The sequence below is a fragment of the Dendropsophus ebraccatus genome, chromosome 10, assembly GCF_027789765.1.
Source record: "Dendropsophus ebraccatus isolate aDenEbr1 chromosome 10, aDenEbr1.pat, whole genome shotgun sequence".
NCBI classification, from domain to species: domain Eukaryota; kingdom Metazoa; phylum Chordata; class Amphibia; order Anura; family Hylidae; genus Dendropsophus; species Dendropsophus ebraccatus.
In genome coordinates, this window is record NC_091463.1 from 76,219,831 (window position 1) to 76,240,228 (window position 20,398).

The 20,398-nt window shown below is 42.8% G+C and overlaps 1 protein-coding gene across 1 annotated transcript; it reads left to right on the forward strand.

The window, feature by feature from the left end:
• The first annotated feature begins 2,121 nt into the window (after positions 1–2,121).
• LOC138766086 (cytochrome P450 2A5-like) lies at positions 2,122–9,587 on the forward strand. The gene is made up of 9 exons (XM_069943422.1): positions 2,122–2,329; positions 3,329–3,491; positions 4,246–4,395; positions 4,991–5,151; positions 5,302–5,478; positions 5,605–5,746; positions 6,572–6,759; positions 7,304–7,445; positions 9,078–9,587. Exons 1-9 carry the CDS (start codon positions 2,150–2,152, stop codon positions 9,257–9,259), a joined length of 1,485 nt encoding a protein of 494 aa, XP_069799523.1. The 5' UTR covers positions 2,122–2,149; the 3' UTR covers positions 9,260–9,587.
• The last annotated feature ends 10,811 nt before the right edge of the window (positions 9,588–20,398 follow it).

Here is a 20,398-nt window from a genome sequence, read left to right on the forward strand (position 1 = left end):
ATAACTTTCGGACACCAGTTGATTTGAAAGAAAAAAATGTTTTGCTGGACAACCCCTTTAACTTATCCAAGCAGTTCTGAGCTTGGTTTTATGACATATTGCACTTTAGGTAAGTGGTAAATTATGGCTGATATTTACACAAGTTTCTTACCAAAATTAGCATTTTCCCAACTTTTTTTTAACAAATATGTGTACTTTTTAGCTGCTGTATGTCCTGCAGGAAGCGGTGTATTCTGTCCAGTGTAACACAGTGCTCTCTGCTGCCACCTCTATATAACTTTCTGAAACCAGTTGATTTGACAGAATTTTTTTTTTGTGCCAGAGTACACCTTTAAAGTGAGTTTTTAGCCACAAAAAAAAATGGTTGTACCGATAGCTGATTTTAAACAAAGTGTGAGTGTAGTGGGCGTGGAGGAGGGACAGAGGGGTGTCGTAGGCCCAGGGCATAGACCCTCTAAGCCACGCCAATTTGACACAGGGCTGCAACTTTAATAGTATTTTTTTTAAGGATAATAACTGCTGCACCTGCCTATCCGAAGGTACAAGTGGTTGGGGGGGCAGATTGTGGGTACCGAGGCGCTTTAAAACAGAGTCTGATCAGCTTCTGTAGATATGACCCCGAGAGCCTCAGGGAGGCCTCCGGTTGTCATAACTATCAGCATGTTGGCTCAATGGTTAGCACAGTAGCCTCGCAGCGCTGGAGTCCCGGGTTCAAATCACAAATATTCTCTCTGTGTTTGTGCGGTTTTCCTTGGAGTACTCCGGTTTCCTCCCACACCCAAAAACATACAGATAGGTGAAGTGCTGCCGAATCTGTGTGCGCTATACAAATAAATAAATAACTACCATCAGGACTCTGCAATCAAGTTCAGTGGTGAACAGAGGGAGAATTCTTCCTCTGTTCTCCCTATAGATGCTGCGGTTACACTGAGCGCAGTATCTATAGGGTCGTTTGCAGCCCAGCTCGGGGTCCCGCAGGTTTGGCAGGTGCCCAGTTATCAGTGACAGCTTCTGTGTCAGTTTCATCAGAAGACGCGCTGGTATGTCTATATGTGGGGATAGGGGGTGAAAATGGATGTCCCGGCAAATCCTAATGTGGGAGAACTAAAATATGTTTTGTGATATCCTTTCTACTTTTGTATCTTTTTACCTTTTTTCTTTGTACCTACTGTCACTGTAATGCCTTCATCTTGGAGCTTTTTGCATCTGTATTATCTATTCTACTGTAACACACTGAATTTCCCTGTGATAAGACTATTACAGTATGATAAGATAAGACAATTTTTTATCTCCCTCAAAATTGAGCATCTGTGCTGGAAAGAAAGATGCCCACTAGAGATGAGCAAACCTGGAGCATGCTCGAGTCCATCCGAACCCGAACGATCAGCATTTGATTAGCGGTGGCTGCTGAACTTGGATAAAGCTCTAAGGTTGTCTGGAAAACATGGATACAGCCAATGACTATATCCATGTTTTCCAGACAACCTTAGGGCTTTATCCAACTTCAGCAGCCACCGCTAATCAAATGCCGAACGTTCGGGTTCGGAGGACTCGAGCATGCTCCAGGTTCGCTCATCTTTAATGCACACTATTAGTTACCTCTATCTGGACATTTCTATCTAACATAAGGGAGTTATTACATGACTAGTGCGCATTTCTATGGTCAGCAGGGAAGATTCCTCAGAGCCAGTTGGAACTGTAGAACAAATTTCCACCAAGTTATCCCCTGCGACAACCCCCCACCCCCAACCCCGCCACAATGTGTCATATATATGTTTGTGCCCACATTTTCTAGCCCTGTATGGTTCCACATGTTATATTACTACAGATCCCAAATCCCAACTGTCCATGTTGTCTGTATCAGTCACCTCTTATAATGTGGTCATATATGTACTGTAATGTGTATTACACTACCCTATTCTGCTCTCAGAGTGTAAGGTTATATAGAATGGCACTATATAGACATTACTATTCATTGCCTTTATAAAACTAGTGTGAGCCTGTCAGCTGACTCCATTATGTATGATCTCATTTACAGTAGTTTGTGTAAATCTAAGATCATGAGCGGGCAGGTTTAAAGGTTGACTTGTATCTTATAGAAGTGTCACTTCCTGCATTCAGGCTTCAGGTCTGGAAGTCCGGAACTACAATGGAGCTGGGAGTATCAGGGACTCTTCTTCTTGCTATCTTGATCAGCCTTATCCTATATTTCTTCATATGGAGGAGGAATTTAAGTAAGAAGAATATGCCCCCAGGACCACCACCAGTCCCCATACTGGGCACCATGCTGCATGTGAGCGCTAAAGAGATGCCCCAGTCTCTGATGAAGGTGAGTAATTTTTACTTCCTTTAATCCAATATCAACGGAGCCTAAAGGATTCTGGGTCATCAGATATTCTGGAATATTCAGGGGTCATTGAAAAGTATATAGAACTTGCAATAGTTAAAGGGGTTATCCAGGTAACAAAAACAATATTCTAAACAATCCCCCTTACACATGTATAAGCTTACACATGTATAACCTATCTTGCACCCTTGCCATGTTTTCTTTCTCATACTTATCCCCTCTGGATGTTTAAAATCCTCTACTTTGGGTCCACTCTGACCACGCTAAGCTCCCTGTTCCCCCCTCGCTTTGTAGTCACAGGACATGTGATCCCCTCTCTGGGGGCTGGGTTAGTGATCCCCTCTCTGGGAGCTGGGTTAGCTGGGTTGACTTGGAGACATCATCTGCATGCACCTGTGCTGCTTCCATAGACTTACATGTGTCCCTGAGCCTAGGTTTCTGTATTATGAAAAGTTATAGTTCTATCTCTGCTTGCTGTCAGTGAATGCAGGCATATGTACCCATCTTTGGGTCACAGCTCTGTATATTGTAAGTTTTATAGATGTTCTTAGAGTCTGGATGGAACTAGAATGTGTTCATTCACAGTCAGCAAGCAGAGATCTAAACCTACACTACCCCCCCCCCCCCCCCCCCGGGTAAACAGATGCCCATTATGCAGAACATAGCTACACCATGCGTGCGTCAGCTCTGCTACATCATCAGCTAGTATGGAATTAATATTGGGGTGATGTAATGCAAAATCAGTGAAAATAATTCCTGTCCTGTGTTAACTGTGCAATAGTAATGACAGCAGTGGCCAGAAAAGAAAGCTAAGGGGGCAAATGCGCAAACGGACCAATCAGGGAGATGCATGATGCAAAATTTCCAATTAAAATGGCAAAAAGCGATTTATAAAAGGAAACAATTGAACCAGTCGTCACTGCCGATCTGTGTAAAGTTGTCAGGTGAAATACATTTTTATACTTGATGTTTCTCTTCCAGCTTAGTGAGACCTATGGCCCAGTGTTTACCATCTACCTCTCCAGTGTACCTGCTATAGTACTGGTTGGCTATGATTGTGTGAAAGAGGCTTTGATAGACAATGGGGATATATTCGGTGGCAGAGGGACCACAGAATTTGGTGATCTGCTCTTCAAAGGTTACGGTGAGTAAGCAGTTTGTATATAGGTCCTTGAAATTCTGTCAAGTCTCACATATGCCAAAATAAACAGATTTGTGGAACAACACAAATAAGGTTTATCAACAGCGATATAGGCTACGGGAGCAATAAAGCCGGAAATTTCGGCAAAAATATTTTTCCCTGCAATAAAAACACATTACAAAGTTATATACCCTTGTAATGTGTCTTAACTACCGGTCTGGCCCCCTTTCCTATCCCCCCCCCCTCCCGGAAGAATTGAAACATATACTTACATGATCCCTGTCGACCACTGAACCTTCAGCTGCCACCATCGTGTGTCGACGACGTCATCAGCAGCTCCGATTGGCTGAGCAAGCTGTAAACCATGTGAGCCGCTGAACGGAGGGGTGGAAGATTTAAACGGCCGAACCTGAAAGCGGTAAAGAGCAGAAGACTGTGATTGGCGTGTGCGGGGTCCCGGGACAGATGAGTTTCGGGCAGCGACAGGCCCTCCAGTGATGGTGAGTATAAAACTTATCTTAGGGGGGCTTCCCCCCCCCCCACCCACCGGAATTGTTCTTTAACAGTGATAGCAGGTGTGTCCACAAGAGTTCAAATAGACTATGTAAAAATAGGAATGAACTAGTTATTTTGTCCAAACCTGTATAAAAAAAATTCTTAAAAATGGCACTACTGTTTTTTTATTTTTTCTATTTCTTTATTTCATCTAAAAAATAAGGATACAAGGTTAATTATGTTTATTTCCTTATAATATCAGGAGTGATATTGACCAATGGTGAGAGATGGAAACAGTTACGTAGGTTTTCCCTTACTACTCTGAGAAATTTTGGAATGGGGAAGAGAAGCATTGAAGAACGAACACAAGAAGAAGCCCGATACCTGGCAGAAGAGTTTAGGAAAAGTGGAGGTGAGCAAAAAATACATACAAAGTGAAAATGTGACCATTTTGTGGCTTGGGTTGCGTGTTGATATCTTGGTTTAGTTGTGTTGTGTTCAGCTCCGCAGAGGATGCATGTCTTTTTAATGAGGATAGAGGAGTTAACTGCTGTCAGACACCTTTGGTGGCACAAGATCTTAAAGTGTACCTGTCAATATAAAAAAAACTTTTGACATATCAGAGAGACTGTAAGAATGGACAGGGAAAGACCATGCTTCTGCGCGGTATGCTCCCTGCTTTGTGTTAAGAGTTGGGCTCATTGACTTATATTACGGGTCCGATTCATCACTAGACAGGAAGCCAGGAGAGGAATGCACTGAGTGAGTACTTCATCTGGCCTGTTCTTATGATTGGTAATGATCTGAACACTCAGTGACACAATACGCATTATGGTCTAATTGCCTCTCTGTATCCATGGAGACCCAAACTTCTGGAATAACAGAAGTTTTTTTCAGGATAACCACTTCTGCCACCCTACTACATGATCAATTTGAACAATGTTCTAAGGGGTAAAATTGTCATGTGATGCACATATATCTGAATAGACATTGATATCTCTTTCCAGATAGTCCTTTTGAACCAACAAATCTGCTGACCTTGGCCGTCTCCAATGTTATCTGCTCAATTGTGTTCGGAGAACGTTTTGACTATGAAAATGTTAAATTTAGGACACTTCTCACCTTGCTAAAAGAAACTACTCATCTCATGTCTTCTACTTTGGGAATTGTAAGTTAACATCTTATAAAACTCTTGGTGAGGTCGGTGATAAACCTATAATAAGATTTTAGAATATTGCATAAATTTGAAATGCCAATGGCCGTATCTATTTAAAGGCACCTTCCTCAAAGATTCTCTTTTCCCTTCCTTCCTTTTCAGCTTCTAAATATCTTTCCGAAGACCCTTCAATTTCTCCCCGGACCCCACCAAAAGATATTCACCAATATAGAAAAACTAAAAAACTTTGTTAAAGAGTCCTTGGAAAGTCACAAGGAGACACTTGACCCAAACTGTCCTCGGGACTTTATTGACTGCTTCCTAATAAAGATGGAGGAGGTAAAGGACAATGTTTTATCTATATAGATAAAGTATTAAATAGAACATACAAGACAAGTCCAATTATATTTATGTAGAACAGTATAACAATGACCATTCTCATCCTAAATCCCTTTTATATTATAGGAAAAGAACAATGCGAATACTGAATTCCATTTTGATAATTTATTCGGCACAGTGATCGACCTCTTCTTTGCTGGCACGGAAACAACAAGCACAACCCTGAAATATGGTCTCCTCTATCTGCTTAAATACCCTGACATTGAAAGTAAGGACCTCATACTATCTTATCATAGAGTTGTGAATACAAGGGAAATTAGTGAAAAAAAAACAAAAAACTTTGGTACATGTGAAAAGAGTTTTGGTGAAGTCATTTATCTTGGAGCAGCACTGAGAAAACAAATGGACGCTCCGACCATTTTTACACAGTCATATTTGAAAGTGACATAATGTACTCATACAGTAAATTAATTCTATTTATCTCAAGTCTTTCAGTACTCATCAACTACTGAATGCCCTGCAGGAAATACTATTTTCTGTCTAAAACAGCTTTCTCTGCTGCCACCTCTGGGCATTATAGAAACTGCTCTCACACATGATTTTTTATTAGTGGCTCAGTGGATAGCTCTGTTGTATGGCAGCCCAGGGGCTCTGGGTTAAAATCCCACCAACGGCAACATCTGCATGGAATTTGTAAAACTTTTACTTATGTAAGAATATATAAATATATATATATATATATTTTTTGTATATATATTTTTGTACTTTGACAGTAGAGTCAGGGAACCATGTACATGGGCTGGACTATGACTGGTTGAAACCTTAAATTTATTTATTTTTCACCCTGAGCATTGCATCTTTATGGTGCGTTCACACCTACAGGATCTGCAGCTGATTTTCTGCAGCAGATTTCATTTAAATAACTGAACACCGCATCAAATCTGCTGCAGATCTGCTGCAGATCCTGTAGGTGTGAACGCACCCTTACAATACAATAATAAAAATTCCAATATTTATTAAACATCAACTTACTCCGCAGTGCTAGTAATAGCCAAAAAAAAGTACACTAAATCACGAATTGTGTCCCCTAAAGGAAAAATTCAAGAGGAGATAGATAATGTGGTTGGCCAAAATCGATGTCCGTCAGTAGAGGATCGCATCAAGATGCCTTACACAGACGCTGTTGTCCATGAAATTCAGAGGTTTGCTGACATCACACCTTTGGGACTTCCACATGCAACTGGTCAAGATACAACATTCCGAGGATACCACATTCCTAAGGTCAGAACACAATAGAATTGTGTTGACAATGCTGGGAAGAGGGTGGTGTTGTCATGTCCCAGCAATGTATTTTATTTTTGTTATGAGTCATAGTCTATCTATCTCCTAAAGATACATATACAGTACATCCAAAGATAGCAATGGGTTATAAATAGAGATGAGTAAGCCGGGTTCGGGTTCGAGTCCATCCGAACCCGAACATTCGGCATTTGATTAGCGGCGGCTGCTGAACTTGGATAAAGCTCTAAGGTTGTCTGGAAAACATGGATACAGCCAATGACTATATCCATGTTTTCCACATAGCCTTAGGGCTTTATCCAACTTCAGCAGCCACCGCTAATCAAATGCCGAACGTTCGGGTTCGGATGGACTCGAGCATGCTCGAGGTTTGCTCATCTCTAATTATAAAGATCAAAGCAAGAAAAAAAAACCACAGCAGAAATGCCATGTAATTAAAACCCCATAAACACTATGAGATCCTGGTTCTGTCAAGTCTACTTTTATATATGGTACAATACTCATGCTCTGTTTTTCATGTTTGCAGGACATTGTAGTTTTCCCCATGATCACATCCGTCTTGAAAGATCCGAAGCGTTTTAAGAATCCAAAACAATTTGATCCTACAAACTTTCTGAATGACGATGGCAGCTTCCGGAAGAATGAGGCCTTCTTACCTTTCTCACTAGGTAATCGGCGGTAAAGGGTCACATACTTTGTTAAATTTTTCCTAACTTGGGCAATTTAGCCATAGGTTTCTAGACAATCTTGGGCACATTGGCATTGGGTTAAAATGTACTTGTTATGGGACAAAACTTTTGACATGTCACATGTCAAAAGTTTTTATTTGTCGTAGTCAGAGTGTTCAGACCGTGATTGATCAGGAGAATAACTGGGGAAAGACACTCAATGTGGCCTACCTCTTTCCTCGGTCTGTGTCTATGTGAGTGAGATGGCCCCATAGACTTAAACTACAAGATTGTCTCATTCATGTAAAAGGGAGCTAGGAGAAAACAGGGCTTTTCCCAGCTCATTCTCTTGATCTGTATAATATAACCTTGTGGGCACCACCATATTATTACCCATTGAGTGCCAGCCCCCAAGCTCAAAGCATAATACACACAAAAAAAACATGAAAGGGAAGCTAGTAAGATGTAGGCTGCTCCTCAAGATTACATGCAAAATATAAAAAAAGCTTTATTACACAACCAAAACATATAGGACATTAAAATCACTTAAAGCGACTCTGTACCCACAATTTGACCCCCCCCCCTCCCCCCAAACCGCTTGTACCTTCAGATAGCTACTTTTAATCCAAGATCTGTCCTGGGGTCCGTGCAGTTATTGTCCTAAAAAACAACTTTTAAACTTGCAGCCCCGTGCCCAACGGCCGGGGCTTAGATTGTCTATTCATTAGGCTGGCACCACCTCTCCGTCCCTTGTCCCCGCCCTCTTCATCATTAGAAATGCCACTGGAACATTTTCTCCTGTCTGAACATTGCACAGGTGCGTTAACGATCCAACCCATGTTCAGTATTCGCACAGCTGACAAATAGTTCCTAATGATGAGGAGGGGAGGGAGGAGGGACAGAGAGGTTGTGCCAGCCTAATGCATACACAATCTTGAATTAAAAAGCAGCTATCCAAAGGTACAAACAATTTTTTTTGGGGGGGGGGGGGGTCAGATTGGGGTACAGAGTCGCTTTAAAAACAGAAAAAGAACACATACACCCAACCATGTAACGTCTAGGGTATACCAATCCACCCTCCTATCTAATGACCCCCACAAATGATACACACAACCAATCACAATGGATAAACAGTATAATACACATTCATCACGAACACCAATAAATACACATGATAATGCAATCATCATCCGTATAATACAAAGATCACATGAAGAAAAAAAACATAAAAGGCCCGCAAAGATATATGAAAAATAAATAAATGCGAAATTGATGCCTATGAAACAGAATGGCAGACCTGCAATGGATGCTGGGAACTTCCTGTCTCATGCCGACTCTTTTGAAAAGGGCTGGCGTGAGACATTACAAAAAACAAAGAATAGAGAGAAAAAAATGGGCATAAAACTAATGAAGGATATTTACAGAAAAGTTAATATAATGACTATTTAAATTACTGAAATTAATTTATTATTATTAATAATAATAATAATAATATTTAAAACCCTGGTGATTAGTTCTCTTTAAATAAGGTTACATCTTTTTTATCTACTGAATATTAGGAATATTCGTTGTCAGATAGACAATCTTTATTGAGGACAAACTCTCTAATTCTGATGTCACTCCTAACCATAGGCAAAAGAAGCTGCATTGGAGAAGGTCTGGCACGGATGGAAATATTTCTTTTTATTGCCACCATAGTACAGAGATTTAATGTGAAATCAGAAGTAGCCCGAGAAGATCTTGAAATCAGCCCAGAGCCTAATAAGAATGGAGGACAACCAAGATCTTACAAGATGTATGTGACCCCCAGATGACGAACGCCTCCCAGGAATGCTTCCTATATTTCTAGTGATTTAACCATTACAATAAATTACGGGACATTTGTTATCTATGAATAATTTTCTAATAATAATGAACTAATATTAAAACTTACATTATGATAAATTGTTGTGTAAGTCATCTCGGTATACATGCCTGTGCACCTCTTTAGTATGTTTTCATATAGTCCCACTCTCATTACCTTCCCATAGGCTTAGCTCACATCAGCTATCTGTTCCTGTATCTTCCTCAGGCGTAGGCTAGGGTCACATCACGATTTTGCAATCTCTCTTACTGTATCCATTTGTATCCGGTTTTGTGTCTTTTTTTATAATGTAAGTCAATGGAAAATGGATCAAAACGGTTGGCATACAACAGCATCCAATTTTACCATCTGTTTTTGCATTATTTTTTATTTTATTTTTAATAGAAAAATCATGAAGTGAACCTAGCCTTTGGTTATTTTCCAATGACAGGTAAGGCCTAATGGCGGATAGAGATAAGTAAATTTGACTGAGCCCAAATCTGATCAGTCAGCTGTTGAATCTCGCTGCCTGGAAAATATTGATACAGCCCTAGGTGATCTATTGCTGTATCCATGATTTCCAAGGTACATCCATCTTTTGTAGGCAGTGAGATTCAATAGCTAAGGGATCTGATTCAGGTTTAGCCGATCTAAGAGTGGTATTACACTAGATGATTTTTCAGCGATTAACGATAAATGATCTCAAGCGACTGCTATGACCAACGATCTTACTGTTACACAGGACGATGTTCATTACTTACGGTCGTCCTTGCACTTGTCCTTTTCTGACCAGGGTCATATGATCGGTTATTACACCGAGCAATGTTCGAACAATTTGTGAAGATCAAAGATGAAAATCGTTTCAGATTCTATCAAACGATCAACGATTTCTCATTGGTCATTTAATCGTTGCCTGCTATTACACAAAACGATTATCGTTCAAATCCGAACGATCTAACAATTTTTTTAACGATAACCACTCAGTTTAATACCACCCTTTCTGTAAGTTCGCTCATCTCTAATGGCTGATAACAGAGGAAAATAGCTTTTTTTTTCTTAACTAGTGTTAGGGTCCTATTACATGGGACGATTATCGTGGGAAAAATCGTAATGTTGTTCAAATTTAAACGATAATCGTTCTGTGTAATTGCAGGCAACGTACGAAAAATCATTCGTATATCGTTGATTTAGATCTGAACCTAAAATCATTGTTAATCGTTTGCTGTAATTCCACATTCGTTCGCTCAAGTTTGCTCATTCGTTCACTAATCGTTCAGTGTAATAGCACATTGTTCATTGTTTTGCTGGGATCAGAATAAGTAAACGGTCATAGAAACGATCGCAATAACGATCGTTCTGTGTAATATGGGGAACGATTTCAGGTTAACGATAAACAATCTTGTATGTGGTCGTTTATCGTTAATCGTTAAAAATTGCTCCATGTATAGGATCCTTAATGTAGTTTGCAAGTACTGTATGTGCTAAACCATGAGAGCTAGAGGATCCTCTTGAAATGTTATGTAATCTTAGGGTACAAACACACTTGCCGGATCCGCAGCGAGTTTCTCGCAGTTCGCAGTGAGACTCGCTGTGGATCCCGGCCCTATTCACTCAATGGCAGACAAACTCGCAGCAGGGATGTACATCCATGTTCATTCTTCAGCGCGGACAGAGCAGGAGCGCGCACCTCCCATAGACTCCCATTATGAGCGGGAGGCTAATGGCATTCCGCGGCGGACAATTCCGCAGCGAAATTCCACTAGTTTTGCTCAGTGGGAACGGGGCCTTACTGTGACTGTTTGATAAGCGCTCTGTTATCTTGTATATTCTGCAGCATGTTAACACTCTGCACACCCCTCTGTACTGTATGGACCTGTTATCTGAATACTACTGCATATGGTCACAGTATGGTGTATTACTAGTTATATTGGTGCTTGTATACTGGCAGCGTACATTTATCTCTGTTTGTACGGCTAGATGACTCAGTATTCCACTTACTTATGCTGCGTTTACACGGAACGATTAACGTTCGAATTTTCGCAATAACGATCGCATTTGAGCGATAATCGTTCCGTGTAAACACAGCAAACGATTAAACGATGAGCGAAAAATCGTTCATTTTGATCTTTTAACATGTTCTCAAATCGTCGTTCATCGTTCGCTAAAAATTCGCAGATCGCTTCGTGTAAACAGTCTTTCAAAGATTCACCCTATGTAAAAGATGGGCTTAAGCGATCTTAAAAACGATCACATTAACGATTTTTCTTACAAATTTTCTTACAATTTTTCTAACGATTTATAAAATTTATAAAACGATTTATAAAAACGAAATCGTTGCTTCAAAATCATTAAACGATCGACTGGGCGAATTATCGGTTCGTGTAAAGGCAGCATTAGGGTGTGGGGAGAGGGAGTGGTAATGTTGTGTATGTGGGCTGATAGGGCTGCACTTTAGTCCCAGTCTGCAATCCTACACCTTAGCAGCTAATACTTTCTCCTCCTCTCCAGAGATCCAGGTGGGTGCAAGATCACATTCACTTCTACCTCTAAAAGGACACAACATCTGAAGGATTCTCTCATATTTTGTCATATTAGACAGCTCGAGCCCATCTGTTTGCTTTGCTTTTTGCACTTTGTTATGCTTCTTTTGCACTCCGTGTTATGCTTGGGGTGGGGATGGGATGTGGGTGTGTTATGTATATGACGTGTGTGTTCAGTATAGACAAGCGTGAGCTCTCAGCTATCCGGGCAGACACTCTTCTTCTACTACTAAAGAAAACATAATACTGTGTGTAGACTTACTGTACATCGAGGCAGTGGCGTCGCTAGGCAGTTTTATTCGGGGCTCATGCCCCGAATAAAATGCCTGCTGCCCCGGATCTCTTCTGCCCCGCTCTTGCGAGCCAGATGTGGCTCTTTTGGTGGCCGCATCCGGCTCGCAGATTGCCGCTGCTGCTCTCCTCCTCCTTACCTACAGGCCGCCCGCAGCACCCGGACACGCTCCTCCATCCAATCAGCGGAAACCGGGAGTGTGGGGCCGCTGTGGTGGGCCGTGGTGCACGTATCCAATCAATGCGTGCGCCCCGGCCCACCGCAGCGGCCCCACGCTCCCGCCCTGAGTTGATTGAGTTGTAGGAGCACCTCCGGCCGCTACGATAGGTGAGGCGGACAGCAGCAGCCGCGATCTAGAAGGAGGTGAGCAGGCACGGGGGGAGAGAAACGGGCGAGAAGCACAGGGGGGAGAGAGACATGGGGGAGAGAAACGGGAGAAAAAGAGGGGAGAAAAGCATAGGGGAGAGAAACAGGGGAGAAAGCATGGGGGAGAGAAACAGGGGAGAAAGCATGGGGGGAGAGAAACAGGGGAGAAAGCATGGGGGAGAGAAACAGGGGAGAGAGAAACAGGGGAGAGAAACAGGGGCGAGAGAAACGGGAGAAAGCATGGGGGAGAGAAACGGGAGAAAAGCATGGGGGAGAGAAAGAGGGGAGAAAAGCATGGGGGAGAGAAACGGGAGAGAGAAACAGGGGAGAGAAACAGGGGAGAAAGCATGGGGGAGAGAAACGGGAGAAAAGCATGGGGGAGAGAAAGAGGGGAGAAAAGCATGGGGGAGAGAAAGAGGGGAGAAAAGCATGGGGGAGAGAAACAGGGGAGAAAGCATGGGGGAGAGAAACAGGGGAGAAAGCATGGGGGAGAGAAACAGGGGAGAAAAGCATGGGGGAGAGAAAGAGGGGAGAAAAGCATGGGGGAGAGAAACAGGGGAGAAAGCATGGGGGAGAGAAAGAGGGGAGAAAGTAACAGGGGAGAAAGCATGGGGGAGAGAAACAGGGGAGAAAAGCATGGGGGAGAGAAACAGGGGAGAAAGTAACAGGGGAGAGAAACAGGAGAGATAACCATGGGGAGAGAAACATGGGAGAGAAACAGGGGAGAAAAGCATGGAGGAGAGAAACAGGGGAGAAAGCATGGAGGAGAGAAACAGGGGAGAAAGTAACAGAGGAGAGAAATGGAGGAGAGAAACAGGAGAGATAACCATGGGGAGAGAAACAGGGGAGAGAAAGAGGGGAGAAAAGCATGGGGGAGAGAAACAGGGGAGAAAAACATGGAGGAGAGAAAGGGGAGAAAAGCATGGGGGAGAGAAAGGGGAGAAAAGCATGGGGGAGAGAAAGGGGAGAAAAGCATGGGGGAGAGAAAGGGGAGAAAGCATGAGGGAGAGAAACAGGGGAGAAAAGCATGGGGGAGAGAAACAGGGGAGAAAAGCATGGGGGAGAGAAACGGGAGAAAGTAACAGAGGAGAGAAATGGGGGAGAGAAACAGGAGAGATAACCATGGGGGAGAGAAACAGGGGAGAAAAGCATGGGGGAGAGAAACAGGAGAGATAACCATGGGGGAGAGAAACAGGGGAGAAAAGCATGGGGGAGAGAAAGAGGGGAGAAAAGCATGGGGGAGAGAAACAGGGGAGAAAGCATGGGGGAGAGAAACAGGGGAGAAAGCATGGGGGAGAGAAAAATGGGGGAGAGAAACAGGGGAGATAAGCATGGAGGAGAAAAGCATAGAGGAGAGAAACAGGGGAGAAAAGCATGGGGGAGATAAACAGGGGAGAAAAGCATGGGGGAGAGAAATGGGAGAAAAGCATGGGGGAGAGAAACGGGAGAAAAGCATGGGGGGGAGAAAAGCATGGGGGAGAGAAAGAGGGGAGAAAAGCATGGAGGAGAGAAACAGGGGAGAAAAGCATGGGGGAGAGAAACAGGAGAGATAACCATGGGGGAGAGAAACAGGAGAGATAACCATGGGGGAGAGAAACAGGAGAGATAACCATGGGGGAGAGAAACAGGGGAGAAAAGCATGGGGGAGAGAAAGAGGGGATAAAAGCATGGGGGAGAGAAACAGGGGAGAAAGCATGGGGGAGAGAAACAGGGGAGAAAGCATGGGGGAGAGAAACAGGGGAGAGAAAAATGGGGGAGAGAAACAGGGGAGATAAGCATGGGGGAGAGAAACAGGGGAGAAAAGCATGGGGGAGAGAAACAGGGGAGAAAAACATGGAGGAGAGAAAGGGGAGAAAAGCATGGGGGAGAGAAAGGGGAGAAAAGCATGGGGGAGAGAAAGGGGAGAAAAGCATGGGGGAGAGAAAGGGGAGAAAGCATGAGGGAGAGAAACAGGGGAGAAAAGCATGGGGGAGAGAAACAGGGGAGAAAAGCATGGGGGAGAGAAACGGGAGAAAGTAACAGAGGAGAGAAATGGGGGAGAGAAACAGGAGAGATAACCATGGGGGAGAGAAACAGGGGAGAAAAGCATGGGGGAGAGAAACAGGAGAGATAACCATGGGGGAGAGAAAGAGGGGAGAAAAGCATGGGGGAGAGAAAGAGGGGAGAAAAGCATGGGGGAGAGAAACAGGGGAGAAAGCATGGGGGAGAGAAACAGGGGAGAAAGCATGGGGGAGAGAAACAGGGGAGAAAGCATGGGGGAGAGAAACAGGGGAGAAAGCATGGGGGAGAGAAAAATGGGGGAGAGAAACAGGGGAGATAAGCATGGAGGAGAAAAGCATGGAGAAGAGAAACAGGGGAGAAAAGCATGGGGGAGATAAACAGGGGAGAAAAGCATGGGGGAGAGAAATGGGAGAAAAGCATGGGGGAGAGAAACAGGGGAGAAAAGCATGGGGGAGAGAAATGGGAGAAAAGCATGGGGGAGAGAAACGGGAGAAAAGCATGGGGGGGAGAAAAGCATGGGGGAGAGAAAGAGGGGAGAAAAGCATGGAGGAGAGAAACAGGGGAGAAAAGCATGGGGGAGAGAAACAGGAGAGATAACCATGGGGGAGAGAAACAGGAGAGATAACCATGGGGGAGAGAAACAGGAGAGATAACCATGGGGGAGAGAAACAGGAGAGATAACCATGGGGGAGAGAAACAGGGGAGAAAAGCATGGGGGAGAGAAAGAGGGGATAAAAGCATGGGGGAGAGAAAGAGGGGAGAAAGCATGGGGGAGAGAAACAGGGGAGAAAGCATGGGGGAGAGAAACAGGGGAGAGAAAAATGGGGGAGAGAAACAGGGGAGATAAGCATGGGGGAGAGAAACAGGGGAGAAAAGCATGGGGGAGAGAAACAGGGGAGAAAAGCATGGGGGAGAGAAACAGGGGAGAAAAGCATGGGGGAGAGAAATGGGAGAAAAGCATGGGGGAGAGAAATGGGGGAGAGAAACTCAGAGGGCCCGGGCCCCGGATGTTTTAGGACCCTAGCAACGCCCCTGCATCGAGGGGATAAATGAAAAGTCTGGTAAAGTCTGAAGCCTTGTATTTCTACTCAAACACTCGATCAGTTTTAAATTGCTTGTTGTGTATTTCAGGTTTTTCCAGAGAAATGTTGGATTTTTGACTTTTCAGTGTAATGGGCTGCAATATAAAAAAAACTGGCACAAAATTGGAAAAGGTTTCTTTTATCCCCCCTATCGTGTGTGTAATACATAAAAATCCTAATAAACAGGAGCCTTTGTTCTCTTCTGTCACGTCTTCTCTTCTGTTTCTTAGGCCCTTGTCACACTAAGCAGTTAAACCAATTAAAAGGTTGCTCTGTGTTAGGAGACTGGAGTGTGGTGCATAATGGAATTTTCAAGGCAGATCTCCACACTGTAGTACTGAGGACCTGTGGGTCATGTGATCAGGTCCTTCCTCCCTCTCTCTCTGCAGTACGCTGGCAGTTCCTGTTCCTTCTCTCTCTTCTGATATTCAGCCTGCTCACCCTGCACTACAGTGAGGGGGCTGAACATCAGAACACTGGGCCCCTCTCCTCCCTCTCTGAGCCCTTAGAGGAACTGTGGGCCCCGATAAGTCCTGTGCTGAAGCCCCCCCACACACACACAATATCCACAATAATATAAAAACAATTGCATATGGCGTCCATAGTTTATACTTCAGTATTGTTCTATTATTTATGTTACTAGACATCACAAACTCTATGTGCTGCTGTTTTCTATGGTCAGGGTGTCATACATATTGCTATATATTATACTGCATTACACTGCCCTCTGCAGACACTATATACACATTACTATTCCGTATCCTTATAGGGAGAGGAGTAAAGCTGGCGGCTGTATGATGTCATTGTATCTGTGTAAATCCAGCACATTGGGCAGATAGGTTTAAAGGTTACACATTGTTATTACATTGACTGTAAAGCGGCTTCGTGCATTCAGGCTTCATTCAACCACTGCTGACTCCCCGCACTGATGCATCGGGAGCCGGTATATGAGAGCGGAGAGCGGCGGCCAGGCGGGGAGTGAGCAGTGGTATAGGGAGATGGTATCCCGGAAGAAGGAGGAGGGGGGAGCGCTCCTGTGTACTGAGCGGCTCCCCCCTGTGCCCGGCGGCATAAGCAGTGGCATCATCGGCAGCAGACAAGTCATATCCATAACCCAGCTACAGCTCCCATCACCTGTTCATACTATAAGCAGATGATGGGAGCTGTAGTTCAGTGTATATAGTCCGGATCGGCGGGAATGCGGCGGATCGGCAGGCGGCGGGCTTACTGTGATATCCTAATGTACTGAATGAATACATTTATGCAATACTTTGGGGAGCAAGTACCCTTGCTCCCCAAAGTATTCCATAGATGTATTCATTCAATAAAGCATACTGTACACTACACTACACTTCATTACATTACTTTACATAGACATCTATAGACACAATAAAGTCCCATAGACTTCTATATATAGAGCGCCCTCTGCTGGACACTCCATAGGAATTACACCTTTCGTCGTGACGTCACTGGATCTGAGAGAATTCTAACACTTCCTGATCTACTAAATTAAGGGAAATAGCCCTATATGTGCATTTCCCATAATTAATGTACATTAGAAATTTGTATAACTTTTCATAAGTAACAACATATCAAAAATTTATTTTGGCTGGACTTCTCCTTTAAATTGAAACCATAATTATCTGCCCCTAGAGCCAATAGCTGCATTATATTGATATAAGTTATGGTGCGTTTACACGGAACAATTATTGTTCGAATTTTTACCAAAATGATGGCATTTGAGTGATAATCAGCTCGTGTAAACACAGCGAGCGATCAAATGACGAACGAGAAATCGTTCATTTTGATCTTTCAACATGTTCTCAAATTGCTGTTGGTTGTTCGCTAAAAATTCGCAGATCGCTTTGTGTAAACAGTCTTTCCAAGATTCACCCTATGTGTGAGATGGGCTTTAGCGATCTTGAAAATGATCACAATAACAATTTTTCTAACGATTTATTAGTCTAAACGTTGATCGTTATAAAAAACAAATTGTTGCTTGAAAATCGTTAAACGATCGATTGGGCAAATTATCGCTTCGTGTAAATGGACTATTAGATAGGTGAATTTAGTTAAATGTTTATATGTGATGTTTCTTTTCCTTCAGCTGAGTGAGACCTATGGCCCAGTGTTCACCATTCCTGTCCAACTGAGCCAGTTTAATTTTACACCATGTTTGATAAATCTCCCCCTTAGAGTTAAATAAACTAAACTCAAGAAAACAGCCATGTTGAAATCACTCATGGACGTATAAAACTTAAAGTGAAGGTAACTACTAGGTACATCGCTTGGTGTTCTTTACATGAACAGACCGCTGCTGGCATGGGGATGCCAGTGCTGTGGTCCCTTTTTTTTAAACCACAACCCAGTTCCTGTGCACAGCATTGGGCCTGCCCCCGGTGCTTGGGAATAGACCTGTGCCATGTGTAGGACCTGAGCGGTAGTTAAGAAAAAAAGAACTGCGGCACTGGTTTCCTGGCCGGTGCCAATCCATTCAGGTAAAAAACACCAAGCGACGTACCTAGTGGGACATTCACATTAAATGGGGCTAGATAAATGAGAAAAATGACGTATATAACGTACAGTTTCTCCTTGGCCAAAACAGTTCAGCTTTCTCCCTCTTTCTCCCTCTTTCTTTTATTATTATTATTATTATTATTATTATTATTATTACCTTCCTTGCTCCTCCCACCACCACTGTCACAGAGCCCTGATCACTTAGTATAGCACTTTCAGGATAGTGATTGGCTTGAGACATTGTTCACTATGCCAATCAGTGGTTGAGACAGGACCCAAATGCACATGCTTGTCCGAGACAGGCTGTGCAGCAAGATCAAGGCTCTGTTACAATGTCTGGCTTAACAAAGACCAGGTTATGGCCAAACGTTGCTATATTCTGTGCTAGATGCAATAAATTTGCGGTTTGGACACTATTTTTGGACGCTGTTGGATATTCCTTCGCTATTGAGTGTCAGGGGAGAGAGGAAGGTAAGTATTGCTTTTTTATAAATGTTTATTACCTGCCTCAGCATGTTTTAAAAAGAAACATTTCTTTAAAATGTAACTTGTACTCTACAAAAAAAGCAGAAAAAAAGCAGAAAAATGAAAAAGCTTTGGTTCATTGAATGTAATATTTATTAAAAAAAAAAAAAAAAAAAAGCTTTGCCCCCAAGGCTTAAAATTAGAGATGAGCAAATGGCTCATCTAAACAAAGCGAATCACTTTGTTTGATCTGAACACCGCACATCAAGCAGCCGGCCTTTCAGCGCTGCTCCGCTCCCCGCCACTCCACCCTGGGTGTCCGGGACAAACTGGATCCAATCCTGGGTAGCTGGGAAAAGTTTCCCAGGATTGGATCCAGCTTTTCCTAGCACCCTGGAAGGAGTGGCAGGGAGCGGAGCAGCGCTGAAAGGCCGGCGGCTTGCTGAGCGGCGTGCAGATCAAACAAAGCGATTCGCTCATCTCTATTTAAAATAGCTGCCTCTTCGAGGGGTTACTTTTCTGGGTAGATGAGAACTGAAAGTATGAGCTATAATCCACTCCAAGATACATTGTTGTGTACGTTTTATTTATAATTATAGTAAGTTATTTTTAATTGAGCATAACAGTTTTTTTTTGATAGAATAAATAAATAAAATAATAATTACATTGATGATAATAATAATAATAAGTATCACCTTTCATATGCTTAGTACTTCCTTCGGCACATTTTTTTTCCACTCCAGATAAACCCTTTAACTATCCTCATGACTGAATGACTGAATTACATTCAGAAAACAGCACAGCAAAAGTGGCAATGTGCATTCTCCATGTGCAGATAGTGAGCTACATTCCTAGGCGTAGGACAAGAAATGTTTCACTGTGCAGTATCTATCTAAAGAATAAAAAGAGATATTGAAAATGCTACCCATCACAGCAACAGAGGAATTGTACTGGACAGTAGATAAAAGTAGATAGTGACAAGAATACAGGACAGAACAAATGGTAAAGTTTTTTTTTTTGTATGTTTTTTTTTTTTTTTAAATCTTCCAACACTTCCTCTTGAGGACCTTATGGTCACGTGATCCACTTGAAAGGTCCCTCACATGTCTATATGCATTTTTTTAAAAAATCTTCCAACACTTCCTCTTGAGGACCTTATGGTCACGTGATCCACTTGAAAGGTCCCTCACATGTCTATATGCATTTTGGTCTGTGGCTCAGTGCCAGAATATTGAGGGACCAGGAAGAGAAAGCCCAGCCATAGTATCGACCTCTGCACAGCAGCAGTTAGAGAATCATTCCAAATAAGAATAAAATGTCCTTTTTTTCCCTCTTGAATTGGATTGTAATGAACCTAATCATGTCTTTGTCTACCAAGATGTAGATTGTATGGCTTTTGGTTACAAACTAAATAGACTTTGATCTCTCCTTGCAGATACTCCCTTTGACCCAACATATCTGCTGACCATGGCTGTCTCCAATGCTATCTGCTCAGTTGTGTTTGGAGAACGTTTCGACTATGAAGATGTAAAATTTAGAACAATTCTTACCTTGCTAAGAGAAATGTTTCAGCTCATGTCTTCCTCTTGGGGACTTGTAAGCTAACTTTTCATATTATTCTTGGTTAATTCATAACATAGATAATAAGGTTGATAAAAAAAAAAGGGTCCATCAAGTTCAACCTACAAAAACCCTACTGTGTTGATCCAGAAGAAGGCAAAACCCTTATGATGAAAAATGCCCCGTCACATGGATTTTGTGAATTTTGTGGTGAATCTTTAGTAATATTTTAGAATATTATATTAAAACCTCACACTTGTTTCCCCCTTTTCAGTTTCTCAATCTGT